The sequence below is a fragment of the Heterodontus francisci genome, chromosome 32, assembly GCF_036365525.1.
Source record: "Heterodontus francisci isolate sHetFra1 chromosome 32, sHetFra1.hap1, whole genome shotgun sequence".
NCBI classification, from domain to species: domain Eukaryota; kingdom Metazoa; phylum Chordata; class Chondrichthyes; order Heterodontiformes; family Heterodontidae; genus Heterodontus; species Heterodontus francisci.
In genome coordinates this window covers 23,740,695-23,762,025 of record NC_090402.1, presented here as the reverse complement: position 1 = coordinate 23,762,025, position 21,331 = coordinate 23,740,695, and the positions used below count along the sequence as shown (strand labels likewise).

At 46.7% G+C, this 21,331-nt stretch overlaps 1 protein-coding gene across 3 annotated transcripts in view; it reads left to right on the top strand.

The window, feature by feature from the left end:
* The window catches only part of LOC137347431 (uncharacterized), a 76,677-nt gene that overhangs the window by 21,789 nt on the left and 33,557 nt on the right, over positions 1-21,331 (top strand). For all 3 annotated transcript variants that reach the window (XR_010968960.1, XR_010968961.1, XM_068011874.1), the window contains exons 2-3: positions 9,443-9,612; positions 11,823-11,965. Coding sequence is in view for 1 of the 3 variants with exons in the window: in XM_068011874.1 (XP_067867975.1) it covers positions 9,443-9,612; positions 11,823-11,965 (313 nt within the window). In the remaining 2 variants the exon portion in view is untranslated. The remainder of the gene's footprint in view (positions 1-9,442; positions 9,613-11,822; positions 11,966-21,331) is intronic.

Here is a 21,331-nt window from a genome sequence, read left to right as displayed (position 1 = left end):
GTTCTGTGTGTGTGTGTGTGTGTGTGTGTGTGCGCGCGCGAAGGGCTAAGGTAAAAAGGGAACTTTCATATTTCAATCTGTGTGTTACTGCATAAGTCTTGTTTCATAATACACTGATAATTTTGTTGTTTATTAAAGAAACCTGGTTGGTGTATTTTATTCTGGGATAAGGAGTAGAGCATCTGATTGACCACGTTGGCAACTGGGTAAACATTTAAATATATGTTGTGCCCTGTGAAGAAGTGGAACTAGAAAAGACAGTGCAACTCCTCCTACCTCGGGTGTAACACTTTGGGGGGACCTTATCAAACATCCTTTGAAATCCATTTCATTACCTTTATTTGTGCACTTCGATTTCACCAAGAAACTCTGTTAAATTAGTCAAGTGTGGCCTGTCACTTACAAATGCATGCCGACTGTTTCTGATTAGCTCATACCTTTCTAAGTGCTGTCTAATTTCACCCCATACTATGGAATCAAAACATTTATCCACTTGTAACAGTTAAGACATTTAAAGGAGTGTTGTCACCTTAAGATACAATTTTCTGTTATTAGTGATACAATGAAACGAAAACAAAAATGCTGGAAATACTCAGGAGATCAGGGAGCATCCGTGGGGGGAGAAACAGAGTTAACATTTCTGGTCGATGACCTTTCATCAGAACAGGTTAGAGATGTAACAGGTTTTAAACAAGTACAGAGGCAGGGTGAGTGGAGGAAAGAATAATGGGGAAGTTCTGTGACAGGATGGAAGGCAGGAGTGATTAAGTAACAAAAGGGATGATTGTGCAAGACAAAAGAGAATGCTAATAGGACAATAAAAGAAACAAATGATGTGTCTAGAGAAGATGTAAATGACGAAAAATAAAATCATTACCAGCAACTGCTGTCTGAAGAAAAGGGAGCAGTGGTTGATACAAAGTCATTGAGCTCAATATTGAGTTCTGAATTGCCTAATTTATAGAAGATGTGCTGTTCTGCATCCACAGTATTTTGATTTTGAATTAGAGATATGTTGACATTATTTCAATAAGCTTGCAAGGAACCTAGTTAAACAAAAGTGTCTTAATTCTCATCATTAAATGGTCAATTAAAACTTAGAGCTAAAAATTGGATTGCTTGCATTTTTGAGTACAGGAGTCACGATTCACAATTAACTCACTCCCTTTGAAGCAGGCAGCACACAAACGTTGTGCTGCTTCCTCAATTGAATAATTGTAGCGTTCAGCCAAGGACTAACTGGTGCTGCTGGCTTGCTGGCTGGCTGAATGCTCAACAGGGGGCCCAGCATGCTTGGCTTGCATGTCTTTCAGCTAACCTGCCCCTCTTAAAGGGGAGCAATGTTCCTTCTACAGAAACTACTCTAGCGCAAATAGCTGTAAGGAGAAGGACATCAAATGGAGCAACAGCCAAGAGAGGGCTCCCAAGTTCTCAGATGTGGCGGTAGAGACCTTAGTCCAGGAGGTCAACAGAAGGAGAGAGACTATGGGCTGGATTTTATTCCAGTGAGGGAGCTCCCAGCGGCGGGCCAGAAGGCAGGGGGAGACCCCGCCTTGGACCTCTGTTAGACCCGCAATTTAATGGCGGAAGCTAATTAATTGCCTACCGTCGGGGACACCGCCCCTTTAAGGGACTAGCTCCTGCCTCCAGAGCTGCTGGCCAATCGGAGGGCCAGCAGCTCTGCAGTACTGGCAGTGCCGCCGAGAGCAGTGGCTGCTGCCAGAATTGCAGAAGGTCTTCCGGAGAAGAGTTTGGAGACCCCAGGACAGGTGAGTGGGGGCAGGGTCGCCGGGGCAAGCAGGAGGGTAGGGGTGGTGGCCATTGCTGCCGGGGGGCCCTCTGGGGGCCATGGATTGCCCCCAAAGGAGAGACCCCACTCCCCTGAGGCCACTGGGAGGCTGCCAGGCTTTACCTGGCGGTGCATCCATGCAGCAGCAGGCCCCTCCATCCGCCACAAAATTGGAGTGGAGGTGGGAAGAGGTCCTTAAGTGACCTTTAATTGACCACTTCAGGGCTTCAATTGGCCTGGGGAAGGAAGGACATCCTTGCTGTTCCCCGCCCCAGACAAAATGGCAGGGGCCAGGACAATGTCAGGAACGGCAGCCCTTGCCATTTTGTTTGCCTCCCCCCAACCTCCGTGCCTGTCTCCAAGGGCAGTATATAATCCTACCCTATGTTTCCACTGGAAGACCAAGAGGCTCTCATGGAGCACCCTGGCGGCAGCATGTCTCTTGTTGTAGGCATGTTGTCCTCGCATGATCAGGTGAGCCATTTGTATAGGGAATATCCCTTGTCTCCAAGTGGCCGGCCTCTTGTACCTCTTGGTGGCCCAAAGACAACAGGATTGACAGACTGTTTCACGATGAAGGCATCATGGCTGCTGTCAGGGTATCGGGCTGTCACTGACATGATGGTCTGGGTATGGTCACACATCAACTGCACGTTAATGAAGTGGAACTCTTTGTGGTTGAAGTACATTTCCCCCGCTTATACATGGAACATGCAGAGCCACATGCATTCAGTCGATGGCTCCCTGTACCATTGGCAAAGCCATGTGCCCACTCCTTCTGCTTCTCTCTGATTAGAGAGAAGACAATGAAGTCTTCTCTCCTGGCGTATGGGGCCTCCGTCACCTCTCAGATGCAGCGATTGACAGCAAACTGGGAAATATTGCCATTGTCACCTGCTCCTGCCTGTAACGATCTAGCTGTGTAGAAATTGTGAATGATGTTGATCCTGACGGCCACTGGCAGCACCATCCTTGTCTGCTGTAAGGCTGCACATCCATTTTAATGAAAGTAGCACAGTTCTGCATCTATCTCCTTAGTGAATCAAAGTTGCTTCAGGCACAGGTCCTGGCTGAGGCATAGATAGGAGAATTGCACCCTGAAACCCTTTGATGGGTAGTGCCTCCTGTGCACAGCTCTCTTCCTCCTCCTCCCTCTCTACAAAGATTCCCTTCTCTTCAGCCTCAGCTCCATTTCCCTGTCATGTTGCAGATCAAGAAGGACTGCAACTACTGCTCCCATAACTGTAGTAGCCTTTCTGTGGACAGGTCACAAAACTCCTCTGGTTTCCCTGTCAGGATCCAGCAACACTCCCTTCCAAATCCAGCAAGTCACCAAAACTCTTCCAAGAGTGCACCGCAGTATTTCCACAAACTTTGCAAGAGCAAAAGTAAGTCAAAAGCATCTCACCTACCAGTTGGATGGCTGGCTCTTTAAATAATGCTCGTAGGGGGTCCCTTGTGATGCTGAATGCATATCCAGCTGTGAGTGATTTGGCATTAACTGAACCTGTGTGCTCCAAGTTTGCAGAGGGTGTGCCATATCAGCCTGTGAGGCTGTTTGATGCCACGATCTAACCATTCTGCATGCTTCTAACATAAGCATGGCATACACACAGTAGTGCCCTTCCAAGTGGTCTGCACAAGAAGTCCTGCTTCCACCATCTTGAGAACCTCTGGCTTCCATCGCACTGGCTCCAGCAGCACTACAGAGCTGAATTTTGCGTCCATAATATGATAATTTAGTCAGTAGATAAACTGAGTCATGAGAAAGTGAACTATAAACCATTCAACGCTGTCTCATGTTAGTTTCTGTTTGCAGAATAAAATTATATCAACAACTTAACTATTTTAGGATTTAAGGGATTTTGGAAAGATTGTTTGCATAGCAGTTTGAATTAACTTTTAGTTTTTATTTACAAAGAATGATGAACATAAAACAACATTTTGTTTCCTGAGCCCCCAGGGATACATGTGATGAATGGAATATGTTAGAAATACAGCAATTACAGAGCACAGTCTTTATCCTTACTATGAAGTATAGATTCACTGATGACAAATTGCTATGAAGACATGAAAAATATTACACTACCTTCAATAATTGTATGTCAAATAGACTATCATCTGTGCACAAATATTAGGTAGCTAAAAATATACGCTTACACTCTAAAATGCATTTGTTCTCTAACAAAATTCTGTATTTGCTTTTGATTCTTAAACCTTAGCTTTTTCTTATAAAATTCTCATTCCTGCTACTTGCAGAACAGCACAAGTAAACTTCTAATAATGTCTCTAATACTTTTTGTTATTTCAGAGCAAATATTGTTTACAGCAGCCCTTAGAATGATACAGCGCAGCAGGAGGCCATTCGGTTCATAGTACTTGTGATTGCTCTTTGTACTCATCAAAACCTTTCATGGTTTTGAATGCCTCTGTTAAATCACCCATTAACCTTCTCTGTTCTAAGGAGAACAACCCCAGATGCTCCAGTATCGCCACATAACTGAAGTCCCACATGCCTGGTACCATTCTCTTAAATCACCTCTGTACCCTCTCTAAGCCATTGACATCCTTCCTAATCGTGCCCAGATTTGGACACAGCTCTCCAAATGGGGCCGAACTAGTGATTTATAAAGCTTGAGAATTGCTTTTGTACTCTACAGGCGGAATTTTCTGTAAACATACCTGCCCGCAGCAGGGGGGCCGAGAGGATCGGGAACTCGTTAGTTCTCTTGGCAGGTTTTGCTGTGGCTCTTTAACTCAGCCACAGCGTTAGTATCCCACTTACAGGTTTCCCGACAAATCAGAGAGAGCAGGTGGGCCAAATCTATCAAAGGAAGGATTTCCAATTAAAGAGATCTCAGCAGGGGGTCAGAATGGCTGAACTGTACATCAACTCCTGTGTTTTCAGCGACTGCAGGAATGGAAATCAGATCTGGGAAGGCTGCCCCTTGGGTCTTGGACTCTGACCTGGAAGTCCTGCTGCAGGATCTGAGGGACTGAAGTAAGATAATGATTGCCAAATATGGGAGGAAGAGGTCAGCCTCTCAAACAAATGTGGCTGGAAGTGGCAGAGGAAGTCAGCAGCAGGAGTCTGTTCCCTTGACCTGAAGACCAAGAGGTTCAAGGACCTCAGGATGGCAGGAAAAATGAGTGGTACAACACTTTCAGATGCCTGCACTCTGACTTCCCTAGCATTCTCCTGCATAACACGCCTTGTACCAACACACCTTGCAGCTCCACTCATTCCTTTCTCTCCAGGCACCCCCTCACATCCTCATCTGAACAACTGACACTCACCCTCATCTTTGTGCCATCTCACCCATGCCTCACAGTCACCCTCCACAAATGTTGTCCTTCCCTACTCTCGACAATCCATTTCTAACACTCACAACTCTCTGCTTTCTCTCTTTTCAGAAGAGAGCACACAACTCGAGGGATAAGCAGAGAACTGGTATGGGAGATGGGGGGCGGTGGCCCTGCAGTGAGAACCACCTTGACTGTCACGAGCAATGCTTGGCCACCTGGCCCACTTGGAAGGAGCCTTGTTCCGGGAGGTTGCAGATGTCAGCAACGACATCCCGTGAAAGGGCGAGCCTCCTGAGGCACTGGTGCTCACTAATGCCAGGGGAGCTGATCCTCTGCCTGTAGACCCTGTGTAGGGGGTCTTGCCTCCTTGGAGATAGACCTTTGTGACCAACCCTTCTGTGGGGAAGCATGTGGCTGAGGGGAATTCGTATAGTGCTGCTGCTGGTGTTGCTCCTGCTGCTCTTGGTATCGCTGGTGCCACTCCTCTTGTTCCTCATGCAAGGTAGAGCTGCATAAGCTCCTCCCTTGTCACGATGAAGGCTGACAGCAGGGAAATGCAAATAAAGCTAAGTGAAGACCAAGACAGGTGAACTGACTTTCAAGAAGTCTCGGAAGAAGAGCTGTGAGCAGCAACCTAGGCATGGCTGCGGCTATTCAGTTCACTGTTTGAAGGCTTCCCAGTCTGTCACTTTTACTGAAGTAGTACTCCCTGCTGTGTTATCACTTCGTTGACCCTGGAGAGTTCTACACAGCTTGGGAAAGCCATGCGCTGGCTGTTAAAGGCAGAATGTTGGGCATCATCACCCTCATCTACAAGCGGAAGGGGAAGAGGGCAGAAATCAGAAATTGGCGGCCCATCTCACTGCTTAATGTTAACTTCAAGATTCTGTCCAAAGTCATCACCAGTCGGATCAAGTCTGCTCTGGAGTTGGTGATTCATCCTGACCAGGCCTGTACTGTACCCGGCAGGAAGATCTCTGATAATCTTGTGCTAAGCAGGGATACGCTATGTATGGGACAGTGAGGGTGGACACCTGCCTCATCAGCTTGGACCAGGAGAAGGCTTTTGACAGGATATCACATGCATACATGATGGACGTGCACTCCAAAATGGGGTTTGGGGAGGGAATCCGCAATTGGATCAAACTGCTCTACACAAACATCAGTAGCCCAATCTAAATAAATGGGTGGGAATCAGAAAGTTTCCCAATCAAATCTGGAGTCGGACATAGCTGTCCTTTCTCCCCTGCCTTGATTGTTTGCTGTATCGAACCCTTTGCTGAGTCCATTAGGAAGGATGCGGGCATAAGAGGAGTCACAATCCCAGGCAGCGGAGGCACTCGGGTCAAAGCCTCCATGTACGTGGACAACCTCGCCATCTTCTGCTCGGATCTGCTGTCCATTCACAGACTGATGAGCAACGGCGACCAGTTCTAATTGGCCTCGGGAGCCAAAGTAAATCGCAGCAAGAGCAAGGCTATGTTCTTTGGGAACTGGGCCGACTGATCCTTTGTCCCCTTCACAGTCGGGTCAGACTACCTGAAGGTGCTGGGGATATGGTTCGGAAGGGCCGGGGCATGCGCAAAAACCTGGAAGGAGCGAGTAGCCTTGGTACACCATAAACTGAGCATGTGGGAGCAGCGTTCTCTCTCCATTGTGGCTAAGAATCTGGTTATCAGGTGCGATGCACTCATGTTGTTGCTGTATGTGGTGCAGGTCTGGCCCATACCCCACTCCTGCGCCGTGGCAGTCACCCAAGCCATTTTCCGCTTTATCTGGAGACCGGGTCCGGAGCGACACGATGTTCAAACCTCTGGATAAAGGCGGAAAGAACGTACCCAGCATTGTCCTCATCCTAATGATCGCCGTCGTGTGCGGCTGCATCAAGCTGTACGTAGAGCCCCTGTATGCAAACACCAAGTGTTTAGGGCGGCACAGTGGCACAGTGGTTAGCACCGCAGCCTCACAGCTCCAGGGACCCGGGTTCGATTCCGGGTACTGCCTGTGTGGAGTTTGCAAGTTCTCCCTGTGTCTGTGTGGGTTTTCTCCGGGTGCTCCGGTTTCCTCCCACAAGCCAAAAGACTTGCAGGTTGATAGGTAAATTGGCCATTATAAATTGTCATTAGTATAGCTAGGTGGTAGGGAAATATAGGAATAGGTGGGTATGTTTGTTGGGAATATGGGATTAGTGTAGGATTATTATAAAATGGGTGGTTGATGTTCGGCACAGACTCGGTGGGCCGAAGGGCCTGTTTCAGTGCTGTATCTCTAATCTAATCTAATCAAAGTGTCACTATGTGCAAAGGTTCTATCTGTCCCTGGTGTTGCGAAGGAAGGGTCTGGCCACATTGCCAAGGAACACTCCATCCAGTTGGACCGTGCCGTACCACCTATCCTTCGTGGAAAAGTTTGTGCAGAAAAACACCTTTGACCACCAATCCATCAGGCAGTGGTCTGCATGGAATGTCCTCAAGGCCCTACGGGAAAAGAAGATGGTGGATCCTGTCGGATGGTTCCCCGAGCAGACTGCCAAAGTCATTTGGCAGAATGCCTCATCAACAGAACTTTAAAACAAGCACCAAGACGTAGCTTGGCTGGTGATGAGAAAGTACCTCCCCGTCAGATCATCCCCGCACAACCACAGTCTCACAGCCTTTGCATGCTGCAGTGGGGAAGAGACTGTCACCCACCTCCTTCTGGAATGTGCCTTTACAAAGCAGGTCTGGAAAGAGATGCTGTGGTTTTTGTCAAGGTTCACTCTAGAACGCAAGATTCTGTGCTATACGGGCTGTTCCCAGGGACGCACACCGAGATAAACATCAACTGCTGCTGGAGGACCATCAATTCGGTGAAAGACACTCTTTGGTCTGCCCAAAACATCCTGGTCTTCCAGTGCAAAGAGTTGTCCACGACCGAGTGTTGCAGACTGGTACATTCCAAGATCCAGGACTACGTGCTGCAGGACGCACTAAAGTTTGGGGCAGCTGCCGCAAAGGCCCAATGGGGAAAGACCACTGTGTAAAGTCCTCCCACCATAGTGAACCGAGGGGCTGGACCCCTGGGAAACCCCTAGGGCTGTATACACCAAATATGGTTTAGCTGTAAAATGTATATTTGCATGTAAAATGGAATGGAAGGGTTGTGAGGCAACTCACTCCTGTATTGAAGAAAACTGACTTCCTTTGCACTTTCTGGAATGTCAACCTGGTGCTGTTTTGTAATGTATTTTCTACAGATTTTTATGAATAAAGTATATTTTTGGGAAAAAAATGTTCATTTTACTAGGGCCCTCCAGAATCTTTAATCTGTAACACACTTCAGTCAATTTGGTTTCATTGTATGTGCCTTTGACTTTTTAAAAATTCAGTTCACTAAGAATGCCTTCAGAATAAGTTTAATTATTGTGTGGGTTTTTTGCAATAAAGTTAGAGGAGAATAAGTTGAGGGTCATAGGGAGGATTCTTTCATAAAAAGTGTTTTCCTTTCCTCCCTCACCATGTGTATAATAACAAGGTAAAGGTTTCCTTCCCCGTTGGTGAAAGTATATTTTATTACAAAGTGACTCCTGACAACACAGCCCAGCGCTGGTGTCATCAGAGCTCTCCCAGCTTCACACATGCACTGAACGGACTCTTGCTATCAGTATGGTGCTGCGCATGCACAGCCTACATCAGTACCCTCCCGCACTCGTCTGCTCGCCGCTCAATCCCCGCCTCGCCACTCACTCCCCGCTAATCCCACATTCCAGCATTTGGTCCGTAGCACTGCAGATTACAGTACTTGAGGTGCATATCCAGACTCATTTTGAATGAGTTGAGGGTTTCTGCTTCAAGCACCCTTTCAGGCAATGAGTTCCAGAACCTTTCCTCCCATCCCCGCCCCACCCTCTGGGTGAAAAAGTTTTTCCTCATCTCCCCTCTAATTTTTCGAGCAATCACTTTAAATCTATGCCCCCTCGTCACTGATCTCTCTGCTAAAGTGAATAGACCCTTCACCTCCGCTCTATCCAGGCCCCTCAAAATTTTGTGCATTTTGATAAATTGAGCAGCACCATCTTTACTACTGGCAGCTGCCAAAAACGTTGCAGACAGTGATGTTTCAGTGCATAAGGCTACATTTGCGCATATGCAAGTAATGCACTACCGAGTGGTTGCTTTGTCAGCAAACGTAGCCATTTTATTATCCATTGTGCCAATTTGAAGACCCATCATTTTGGTTTTTGTATACCACTGGGTTACAATGGTAAGGTGTCAGTTAGAGTTTGTCAGGGATCTGCACTTCAGAACACCTAAGCAGATATAATTTGCATTAACATGATTTAATTTATAATTGTCTTACTTTTTATAGAACCCATCACATTCTTCTGTAAATTATGTACAAGCCTTAGAACTGATCAAACCAACAGTCTATAAAGTTGCCATCAAGAACAAGTATGAAATTAGAGCAACTGACCAATGCCCATCTCTCAAACAACGCCCTGATTCTTCTCAACTAAATCTAGGTAAAGTAACAGCATGGTAAGTGGTCAATGCGGTCATTTTTATTTTGTAAAAATGAACGTATGAGAAATTGTTAGGTATAATAAACAGTGCAACTTTATGGCTCTAAGCATGGTAAATAGATTTTTCTCATATTGTATTTTGGTTATTTAAACTCAGCAGGACTGCAGTACTCCAGTACTTTAGATGGTTGATCTGTTTATCTGGCTCAGTCATGAAACCTTGAGGTGTAGACCCATCACCAAGTGATGTGATTGTTCCCATAGCTCCAGATAACACTAGAAGTCAATACCATAATGGTCCTAGCTGGACAAGCAACAGGAAGCAGCTTGGACAAGTTGTGCAGCATTAGCTGATTAAACTACAGCAGAATTCCCATGCATGTCCAGGGACCCTTAAGTCCTGGCTTTGCCAACTTCTGCCTTTGTTCCATCTTGGGTTAGTGGGATGTGTCCATATAGGGGAAAAATTGGAATGCCTATGCAGTCTAAAATATAACCTAGTGAAATTGTAATGCATGACGGTTTCTGACCCAATGTATTAGAGATGACAGGAGAGGTAACTCACATTGCCCTGGTAATGGAAGTAGTAACATCCCTGGGTGATAGCACCGGTAAAGAAACAATTTCACGGCAGTAAGGAAAAAGCTTCAACAGATTGACTTGGGGTTAACAGTGAAGAAAACTTCAGTTGAGCATATTTTTTAGCACCCCAACTACCAAGTGTGAGATCAATGATTAGTAAACGCAGATTAAATAAGTATGACCCTTAACTAGATTCTGCAAAAGGTCTCATCCATGTAGGCATCGTCCTTTGTTCGATTTCAGGGGTGAAGGGGTGGGGTGGGAAGAGGAAACTTATACTGACTTGTTTGACTTTCGCATTGTTAGTCTGCTTTTTCTGGGTGGCACTCCAGCTGTTGATGGGGGGAGAGGATGAGGTCTTGCATTGTTTGGGCTTCCCAAAAAGGACCCATATTGCTTGCTATTTTGTGAGCTCCAATTGGTATAAGTCCCCTATGTGTTTTAACCTTGTTTGTTATGGAAGAGTTGTGCTTTGCCACAGTGGTGGTTGCACCTTCTTGGAACCAATACTGAGAGCTTCCAGATTGGCAGTATGCTCTATTTTCTATTAAGTATTAGTTAGATTAGTAATTTATGATGGTACTTGTTGAATTTCCTTCTACTTTAAATAAAGTGAGTAAAATATGGAAATATGTGCAGTTACATCTAAAATCAAGAAATGGAAAGAGGCATCATCAATCTGACATCATCCAAGGATAGAGGCCTCTGTGCTTCTTTGTGCATGAAATCAAGAATGGAGTGGAGACTAGACTCATTGGACCAGATCTTTCCAGAAGTGGGGATGTCCCAATGTCAAGAGTTTTTTCGGCTGGCCAGTACGCTCAGGTGGGAGGCCACCTTTCCTCCACAATGTTGCCAGGATGAGGCAATGAAGAGCCGGCAGGTGGCCAATTAAGGAAAGCGGGCGGGCCTTTTATGTTGCCCACCCAATCGGAGGACCAGCAGCTTGGCAGCGAGAGAGGTAGCTACTGCTAAAGCAGCAAGGACCTTTCCATTTTGAGGCACCTTCAGAGGGTGGCATAGAGTTTTTTGTTTGCTGGGGCCAGGCAGGCAGGCCCTGGCGATCAGAGGGGAAACCCCTCCAGCAATGGCTGGAGCCTCTGGCTTCGATGGCCTAAACCCCGGGAAGCCACTGGGATGCCGCCTCCATGCAGCTGGCAGCATCCTCATGCAGTGAGGGGGGCCGCTCCACCCCTGACAAAATACTGGTGGCCCAGCAAAATGGCCCTTAAATGAGCCTTTAATTTTTCAAATTGGCCGCCAGCCTCCGGTTGACAGGCAGCCAGCCGCTGCCATTCCCATTGTTAGGAAACTTGCCCAGTGGCATCACTGCTTTGAGGAACCATCCCAACATGGCTCTCCAGCATTTTACTGGCCCATCCACCTCCCAGCCCATTCCACCAGGGCCGGTAAAAGCCCAGCAATTGTCACAGAGAGAAATGAAACTCAAAAGAGGTGAAATTATTGGGTTGCTGTTTGGTACGTTTTGGTACCTAGTAAAGAGTTGCATTGGTGGCAGCATGGAAGCAAGCTACCCTGTACTATTAAAGGCAAAGAGAGAAAAAAATGTGTCCCCATTGGAGGGTAATATATGATTTTTAAAAAACTGATAAATAATTTTTACCTTTTTATTTTAATTATAAGGGATAATACAATTTCCATTCCTGCATCATTAAAGAGGCAAACTACTCAAAGTAGGCATACAACAGAACCTCGAAGGTGTCCTTCCAGATCAACAAATCTAAAAGCCAAAACACCAGTTGAGGACAATATGTCATTTATTACAGGTAATACTACTGCTGTAGCATTAATTTAAATTTTATTTGTCAAAAGAATGTTTGGTTACCAAATGGAAAAAGAATTATGCCTTAGATTAGAGTTTTTAATAAGCTATACATTAAACCAGTGGTGCATACACTGGTGTATCAACATGCCAGAGAATGGTAGAAGGTGGGTTTAGGGATGTGGTTCTTACTGTTTGGGGTAATGAGAGCAGAGCAGGGCTACAGGACTGAGCACGAGTGAGAGTGGGTCTGTGGGCGAGCAGCAGGGAGGGGTGTGGGGGTGAGATTGGAGCTGAGAGCCCAGTCGGTGTTGGGCGGTGGGCCCCGCAATCTCCAGGTGACCAGTGCTAGCAGTTTCTGAGTCCTCAGCCCGAGAGGGAAGGGCAATCCTGACGTTACCTTCCGGGAGTGGAGAGGAGCGGACCTGTGGGGAGAACACCGAGCGAGTGAAGAGGATAAATTGAGCCCGAGGATCGAGGCCCAGCCACTTACCTTCCAGGAGCAGGAGAATGCTGAGCGAGAGAAGAGGATAAATTGAGCCCGAGGATAGCGGCCCAGTCACTTACCTTCTGGGAGCGGAGCAGACCTGTGGGGAGAACGCCAAGTGAGAGAAGACGATAAACAGAGCCCGAGGATCGAGGCCCAGTCACTTACCTTCCGGGAGCTGAGCGGAGAGGAGCGGACCTGTGGGGAGAACACTGAGCGAGAGAAGAGGACAAATTGAGCCTGAGGATCGAGGCCCAGTCACTTACCTTCCAGGAGCAGAGCGGAGAGCAGACCAGGCGCGCCAGAGTTTGAAACAAAAATCAACAGTGACATCACAGGAAAGCTGCAAGGTGATTGGTTGGTGAGTAACAGCTGTTAGCGCCTGGAAATAGCTTTAAAAAATCAGGGGAAAGTTCTTTTTTTAAACCTACCGTATAAGTGATAAGGTTAGTATATGCAGCACCTGTGGAAGAGTCTGTCACTCTAGAATTGGCCTTTATAGCCACCCCAGGCGCTGCTTCACAAACCACTGACCACCTCCAGGCGCTTACCCATTGTCTCTCGAGACAAGAAGGCCAAAGAAGAAGAAGTAGTACTACTAAAGTATGTTTTTTTAATTAGTGTAATTTATTAAGGATTTTAGATTGTAGTGGGTAGAACAAGGCCCCTAGCGTAATAAGGATTTTTTAATTCAAGGGAGTAAATAAGTAATCTAAAGGTAAGTCATGGCAGGAGAGCTCACACCAGTGATATGCTCCTCCTGCACTATGTGGGAAATCAGGGATGCTTCCATTGTCTCTGATGACCATGTGTGCAGGAAGTGTATTCATCTGCAGCTACTGACTACCCGCATTACGGAGCTGGAGCTGCGGGTGGATTCACTGTGGAGCATCCGCGATGCTGACGATATTGTGGATAGCGTGTAGCGAGGTGGTCACACCGCAGGTAATGGCTGCGCAGGCAGAATAGGGATGGGTGACCACCAGGCGGAGTAATAGGCGCAGGCAGGTAGTGCAGGAGTCCCCTGTGGCCATCCCCCTCTCAAACAGATATACCGCTTTGGGTACTGTTGGGGGGGATGGCCTCCCAGGGGAAAGCAGCAACAGCCAAGTTCGTGGCACCATGGATGGCTCTGCTGCACAGCAGTGGGGGGAAATGACTGGGAGAGCCATAGTGATAGGAGATTCAATTGTAAGGGGAACAGACAGGCATTTCTGTGGCCGCAAACGAGACTCCAGGATGGTATGTTGCCTCCCTGGTGCTAGGGTCAAGGATGTCTTGGAGCAGCTGCAGGACATTCTGAAGGGGGAGGGTGAATAACCAGTGGTCATGGTACATGTCGGTACCAACGACATAGGTAGAAAAAGGGATGAGGTCCTGCAAGATGAATTTAAGGAGTTAGAGGCTAAATTAAAAAGCAGGACCTCAAAGGTAGTAATCTCAGGATTACTTCCTATGCCAAGTGTTAGTGAGTATAGGAACAGGAGAATAGACCAGATGAATGTGTGGCTGGAGAAATGGTGCAGGAGGGAGGGATTTCGTTTCCTGGGATATCGGGACTGGTTCTGGGGAAAGTGGGACCTGTACAAACGGGACGGGTTACACCCAGGCAGGATCGGAACCGATGTCCTCGCAGGGGCGTTTGCTAGTGCTGTTGGAGAGGATTTAAACTAGAATGGCAGGGGGATGGGAACCTGAGCGGGAGACTGAGGAGGAGGAAACAAGGATAGAAACGAAAGACAGGAAACAAAAAGACAAAAGTGGAAGGCATAGAAATCAAGGGCAAGAAACAAATAGGGCCATAGTGCGAAATAATGCTAAGATGACTAAGAATGTTTAAAAGACAAGCATTGTGTCTCAATGCGCAGAGTATTCGCAATATGATAGGCGAATTAACCATGCAAATAGATGTAAATGGATACAATATAGTTGCGATTACAGAGACATGGCTACAGGGTGACCAAGGTTGGGTATTCAATATTTAGGAAGGACAGGCAAAAAAGGAATGGAGGTGGAGTAGCATTGTTAGTAAAAGAGGAAATCAATACAATAGTGAGGAAGAATATTAGCTCAGAGAATCCTGATGTGGAATCTGTATGGGTGGAGCGAAGAAACACCCAAGGGCAGAAAACGTTGGTGGGGGTTATATATAGACCCCCAAACAGCAGTGGTGATGTAGAGGATGGCGTTAAATGGGAAATTAGAGACGCATGCAATAAGGTGCAACTGTAATTAGGGGTGATTTTAATCTCCATATAGATTGGGCAAACCAAATTAGAAATAATACTGTAGAGGAGGAATTCCTGGAGTGCGTACATGATGGTTTTTTGGACCAATACATTGAGGAACCAACTAGAGAACAGGCCATCCTAGACTGGGTATTGTGTAATGAGAAAGGATTAGTTAACAATCTTGTTGTGCGGGGTCCCTTGTGGAAGAGCGACCATAACATGATAGAATTCTTCATTAAGATGGAGAGTGAGAGAGTTGATTCCGAGACTAGGGTCTTGAATCTAAAAAAAGGGAACTATGAAGGTATGAGGCGCGAGTTGGCTATGATAGATTGGGGAACGTTACTTAAAGGGTTGACAGTGGAGAGGAAATGGCGAACATTTAAAGAGCGCATGGATGAATTACAACAATTGTTCATTCCTGTCTAGTGCAAAAATAAAGCAGCAAGGGTGGCTCAACCATGGCTTATAAAAGAAATTAGGGATAGTATTAGATCCAAGGAGGAGAAATATAAAATGGCCAGAACAAGCAGCAAACCTGAGGATTGGGAGCAGTTTAGAATTCAGCAAAGGAGGACAAAGGGATTGATTGAGAAGGGGAAATTAGAGTATGAGAGTAAGCTTGCAGAGAACATAAAAACTGACTGTAAAAGCTTCTATAGATATTTGAAAAGAAAAAGATTAGTGAAGGCAAATGTGGGTCCCTTACAGTCAGAAACGGGGGAATTTATAATGGGGAACAAAGAAATGGCAGACCAATTAAATACATACTTTGGTTCTGTCTTCACAAAGGAGGACACAAATTACTTGCCAGAAATGTTGGAGAACATAGAGTCTGGTGAGAAGGAGGAACAGTATGAAATCATTATTCGTAGGGAAATGGTGTTAGGGAAATTGATGGGATTGAAGGCTGATAAATCCCCAGGGCCTGATAATCTACATCCCAGAATACTTAAGGAAGTGGCCCTAGAAAGAGTAGATGCATTGCTGGTCATTTTTCAAAATTCTATAGACTCTGGAACAGTTCCAACGGATTGGAGGATAGCTAATGTCACCCCACTATTTTAAAAAGGAGGTAGAGGGAAAACAGGGAATTATAGACCAGTTAGCCTGACATCAGTAATGGGGAAAATGCTAGAGTCCATTATAAAAGATGTAATAGCAGAGCACTTGGAAAACAGTGACAGGATCGGACAAAGTCAACATGGATTTACGAAAGGGAAATCATACTTGACAAATCTACTGGAATTTTTTGAGGATGTAAATAGTAGAATAGATAAGGGAGAACCAGTGGATGTGGTGTATTTGGACTTTCAGAAGGCTTTCAATAAGGTCTGACATAAGAGATTAGCGTGCAAAATTAAAGCACATGGGATTGGGGGTAAGGTACTGACATGGATAGAGAACTAGTTGGCAGACAGGAAACAAAGAGTAGGAATAAATGGGTCTTTTTCCGAGTGGCAGGCAGTGACTAGTGGGGTACCGCAGGGATCAGTGCTAGGACTCCAGCTATATATGTTAATGATATAGATGAGGGAATTAAATGTAATATATCCAAATTTGCAGACGACACAGAGCTGGGTGGGAGTGTGAGCTGTGAGGAGGATGCAGAGAAGCTCCAGTGTGATTTGGACAGGTTGAGTGAGTGGGCAAATACATGGCAGATGCAGTATTATGTGGATAAATGTGAAGTTATCCACTTTGATGGCAAAAACAGAAAGGCAGATTATTATCTGAAAGGCGATAGATTGGGAAAGGGGGAAGTGCAGCGAGACCTGGGTGTCCTTGTGTACCAGTCGCTGAAAGTAAGCATGCAGGTGCAGCAGGCAGTTAAGAAGGCAAATCGGATGTTGGCCTTCATAGTGAAAGGATTCGAGTACAGGAGCAAGGATGCCTTGCTGCAATTATACAAGGCCTTGGTGAGACCACAGCTGGAGTATTGTGTGCAGTTTTGGTCTCCTTATGTGAGGAAGGATGTTCTTGCTGTGGAGGGAGTGCAGCGAAGGTTCACCAGACTGATTCCTGGGATGGCAGGACTGACGTATGAAGAGAGATTGGGACAAATAGGTTTGTATTCGCTAGAGTTTAGAAGAATGAGGGGGGATCTCATAGAAACCTACAAAATTCTAACAGCACTGGACAGACTAGATGCAGGAAGGATGTTCCCGATGGCGGGGGAGTCCAGGACCAGGGGGTCACAGTCTAAGGATAAGGGGTAAGCCATTTAGGACTGAGATGAGGAGGGATTGCTTCACCCAGAGAGTCGTGAACCTGTGGAATTCTCTACCGCAGAAAGCAGTTGAGGCCAAATCATTAAATATATTCAAGAAAGAGTTAAATACAGTTCTTAGGGCTAATGGGATTAAGGGATACAGGGAGAAAGCGGGAAAAGGTTACTGAGTTTGGATGATCAGCCAGGATTGTATTGAATGGTGGAGCAGTCTCGAAGGGCCCAAAGGCCTACTCTTGCTCCTATTTTGCCATGTTTCTATGTGTGGGGGGTGGTGGTGGAGCTGCTGGGAGCAGTGGGGTGGGTGGAGGGGGGGAGCTACGGGGAGAGCAGGATGGATAGGGGAGAGGAAGGCTTGGAGAGGAAGAAGGACGGCAGCCGGAGCCTATCTGAGAGCAAAGGTGGGGAAAATGCGGGGGAGGGCTGGGGCAAGGACTGGGGTCCTTTTGAATGGTGAGGCAGTCTAGAGGTGAGGTAGAACTGGGGGGTGGGGTATTTCGGCTGGGCACATGTAGAAGGAAGGGTCGTGTTGGGGGAGGGAAACACAGGGCTGACATAAATAACCTCTGTCACCTTACGCACCTGCATATGACTATGCCTGGCCTCCAATCGTCATGGAACCCCCTTGCCATTGGACCAAGGCCTTGTGGTGGCTGTCAGGACCCTCACGGACAACAGGTGGATAGAGTGGTGGAGAAGCCATATGGATTGCTTTCCTTTATTGGCCGAGGTTTAGAGTACAAAAGCAGGGATGTGATGCTGGAGCTGTAGAGAGCACTGGTTCGGCCGCAGCTGGAGTATTGCGTGCAGTTCAGGTCTCCATATTACAGGAAGGACATAATTGTTCTGGAGAGAGTGCAGAGGAGATTTACAAGAATGTTGCCAGGGCTTGAGGGTTGCAGCTATGAGGAAAGATTGGATAATTTGGGGTTGTTTTCCCTGGAATTGAGGAGGCTGAGGGATGACTTGATTGAGGTGTACAAAATTATGAGGGGCCTAGATAGAGTAGACAGAAAGGACCTGTTTCCCCTGACGTGAAGGTTGGTTTCCAGGGGACACAGATTTGAAGCGACATGAGGAGAAACTTTTTCACCCAGAGGGTGGCGGGTGTCTGGAATTCACTGCCAGGATTGGTGGTGGAGGCAGAGACTCTCAATTCTTTTAAAAGGTACCTGTACATGCACCTAAGGTGCTGTAACCTGCGGGGCTATGGACCAAGGGGTGGAAGGTGAGATTAGTTTGGGTGGATTCGGCCGGCATGGACACGATGGGCTGAATGGCCTCCTTCTGTCCTGTATTTTGTACTATGTTTTAACCCCAACAGCAACAGGCCTGAGCCCGCACCGCCAATATAGCTCGGGAACTCAGGCCTGAGTTGGCAACATTGACATTGCCACCCAAAGTGATACATGACGCACAGGGAACTGAAGGAGCAAGGCTGCGGATACACCTTTTTCTGGGAGGGTATCCCGGAAGAGTAACGACACCTCTATGGGGTGGGCTTCGCCATCAAAACAAGCTTGTCTGGCCAATTCCCCCAGTGGGATAAGAGAGCGCCTCATGAGTTCTTTACGCAGAGGGTGGTGGGTGCCTGGAACGCATTGCCAGCGGAGGTGGTAGACGCGGGCACGATAGCGTCTTTTAAGATGTATCTAGACAGATACATGAATGGGCAGGAAGTAAAGAGATACAGACCCTTAGAAAATAGGCGTCATGTTTAGATAGAGGATCTGGATCGGCGCAGGCTTGGAGGGCCGAAGGGCCTGTTCCTGTGCTGTAATTTTCTTTGTTCTTTGTATGACTGCTCGGCTCACCCTAAAAAGAAATTGGCATGCCACTGTCATTAATGCGTATGCTCCCACTCTTGAGGAAACAGACAAGGCCAAGGAGGGCTTCTACACGTAAGCTCCCACTCTTGAGGAAACAGACAAGGCCAAGTAGGGCTTCTACACCAACCTTGAACAATCCCTAATCACAGCATTCGACAAACTAATCTTCCTCACAGACGTCAACACCAGAGTTGGGAAGGAAGTGAATCTCTGGAAATGGGTGATTGGCTAGGAAGGAGTAGGGAAAGCAAACTCCAACAAAGTCCTTCTGCTGATGAAATGCCTTGAGCGTGACCTCATTATAAATAACACCAGCGAGACTAACACAAGACCTCATGGCCACACCTGCGTTCCAATCACTGGCATCTACTCGACTATGTCTTCGTTCAAGTGAGGGACCACAGAGATGTCCACATCACCCACGCTGTGACAGGTACCGACAACTGCTGGACCAACTACCATGTCATTCGATCTACCATCTCCATCAGCCTAGCCCTAATCAGCGGAAGCAACAAAAGTAATGCTGCAAGAAAATTAACATTCAAGGCCTCAAAGATCCCGCTAAAGTGACCCTTCTCAGTTAATACCTTACTGCCAACCTCTCTCAACCTGCAACCACCAGGAGCCACTATGTGCCATTAGTGCCTGCTCGACCCTAAAGGCCACCATAATAAGCACCTGCAAAAAGGTCCTTACCTTCTCCACCAGTAAGCATTGTGACTGGTTTGATGAGAACAACCAAGAAATACAGGATATAATCGAGCGTAAGTGCAAAGCCTTCACAGACTGGAAACTTCACCACACATCCAAGATAAAGCAGCAATCCTACAGGCTCCTGAAGGCAGCGGTGCAGCATAAAAGCCAGGACATTAAAAATAAATGGTAGTTAGAAATAGCGCAAGAGATCCAGCAATTTGCGGACACCAAAGACATGCGCGGTTTCCTCGGCACTGTTAAGGCAACCTATGGCCCAAGCACTCAAGGGCCCACCCTGCTGAGAGCCAAGCATGAAAGAGAACTCTTCAAGGACAGGGAGGCAGTTAATACTTGCAGGAGGGAGCATTTCAAAGACCTCCTTAACTGACACTCTGTCTTCGACTTGAGTGTCCTCTACTCCATCCCTCAACACCCTGTCTGCCTCAGTCTCGGTTCTACCCCAGTCCAGAGCAAGGTTGAAAAAGCCATTCAACAGCTGAAGACAACAAGGTATCTGGAGCAGACAGAATCCCTGCTGAAATCCTCAAACTTGACAGAGATACACTCCTGACATGACTGCAAAATCTCATATCCCTCATCTGGGAAGAGGAATGCTTGCCGGGGGACTTCAGGGACACTGTGATTGTGATTGTATTCAAGAAGCGAGACAAGACCAATTGCAGCAACTACAGAGGAATCTCCCTGGTGTCTGCCACAAAGAAGATTGTTGCAAGGATCCTCCTCAATCGCTTCCTCCCAGTGGCTGAAGATCTCTTTCCGGAGTCGTAGTGCGGCATTGAGAGGCATCACAGGCATGATCTTCACTGCATGATAAATCCAAGAAAAATGCAGGGTACAATGCCACCTGCTGTGCATGGCCTTTTTCAACCTCACAAAAGCCTTTGACTCTGTCGACTGCAAAGGATTATGGAGCATCCTGCTCAAATTTGGCTGCCTTCAGAAGTCAACTTCCTCCGTCTACTGCACAATGAGATACAAGCCGTGATCCTCACCAACGGAACCACCAAAGACCCTATCTCAGTCAAGACCAGGGTCTAACAAAACTGTGGCATTGCTCCAACCCTCTTCTCCATTTTCCTCACTGCAGTGCTACACCTCATCTCCAGCAAACTGCTTGCAGGCATGGAGATAATCTACAGAACAGACAGGAAACTGTTCAACATACGCCTTCAGTCCAAAACTAAAATCACTCCAACCTCAGTCGTCAAGCTTCAGTATGCAGATGATGCTTGCGTATGTGCTCACTCTGAAACTGAGCTCCAGGTTGTTGTATTATCTCTTTCTAGACTAATACAAACGAAGCTGAAGGGCGGCATAAAGGTTTGATTGCAAACTTTAATGGAGACTTCTTGTTGCTTCAGCTTACATGTGCTAACTAACTGTGCAAAAGAACTGAATCACATGATATTTCATCACTTCCTGTGATGACATACATATTAGCATAAACATAGATTAAAATTATTATATTTAACATACTAACAAATACACTAACAGAACAAACATCATTGTCGACTCCTTCTCCGAAACATATGAGAAAATGGGTCTTTCACTAAACACTCGGAAAATGAAAGTCCTCTTCCAACCAGCTACCACAGCACAACACCTTCCCCCTGTCAATCAAGATCAATGACGAGATCCTGGAAATTGTAGACCATTTTCCATATCGTGGGAACCTCCTCTCAGCGAAGGCAGACAGAGACGATGAAGTTCATCATGGCCTCCAATGTGCAACCTCAGCCTTCAGCTGACTGAGGAAGAGAGTGTTTGAGGATCAGGATCTCAAACCTGAGACTAGGATCATGGTTTACTAGGCAGTAGTGATCCCTGCACTCCCATATACTTCTGAGACTTGGACAATCTACAGCAGGCACCTCAA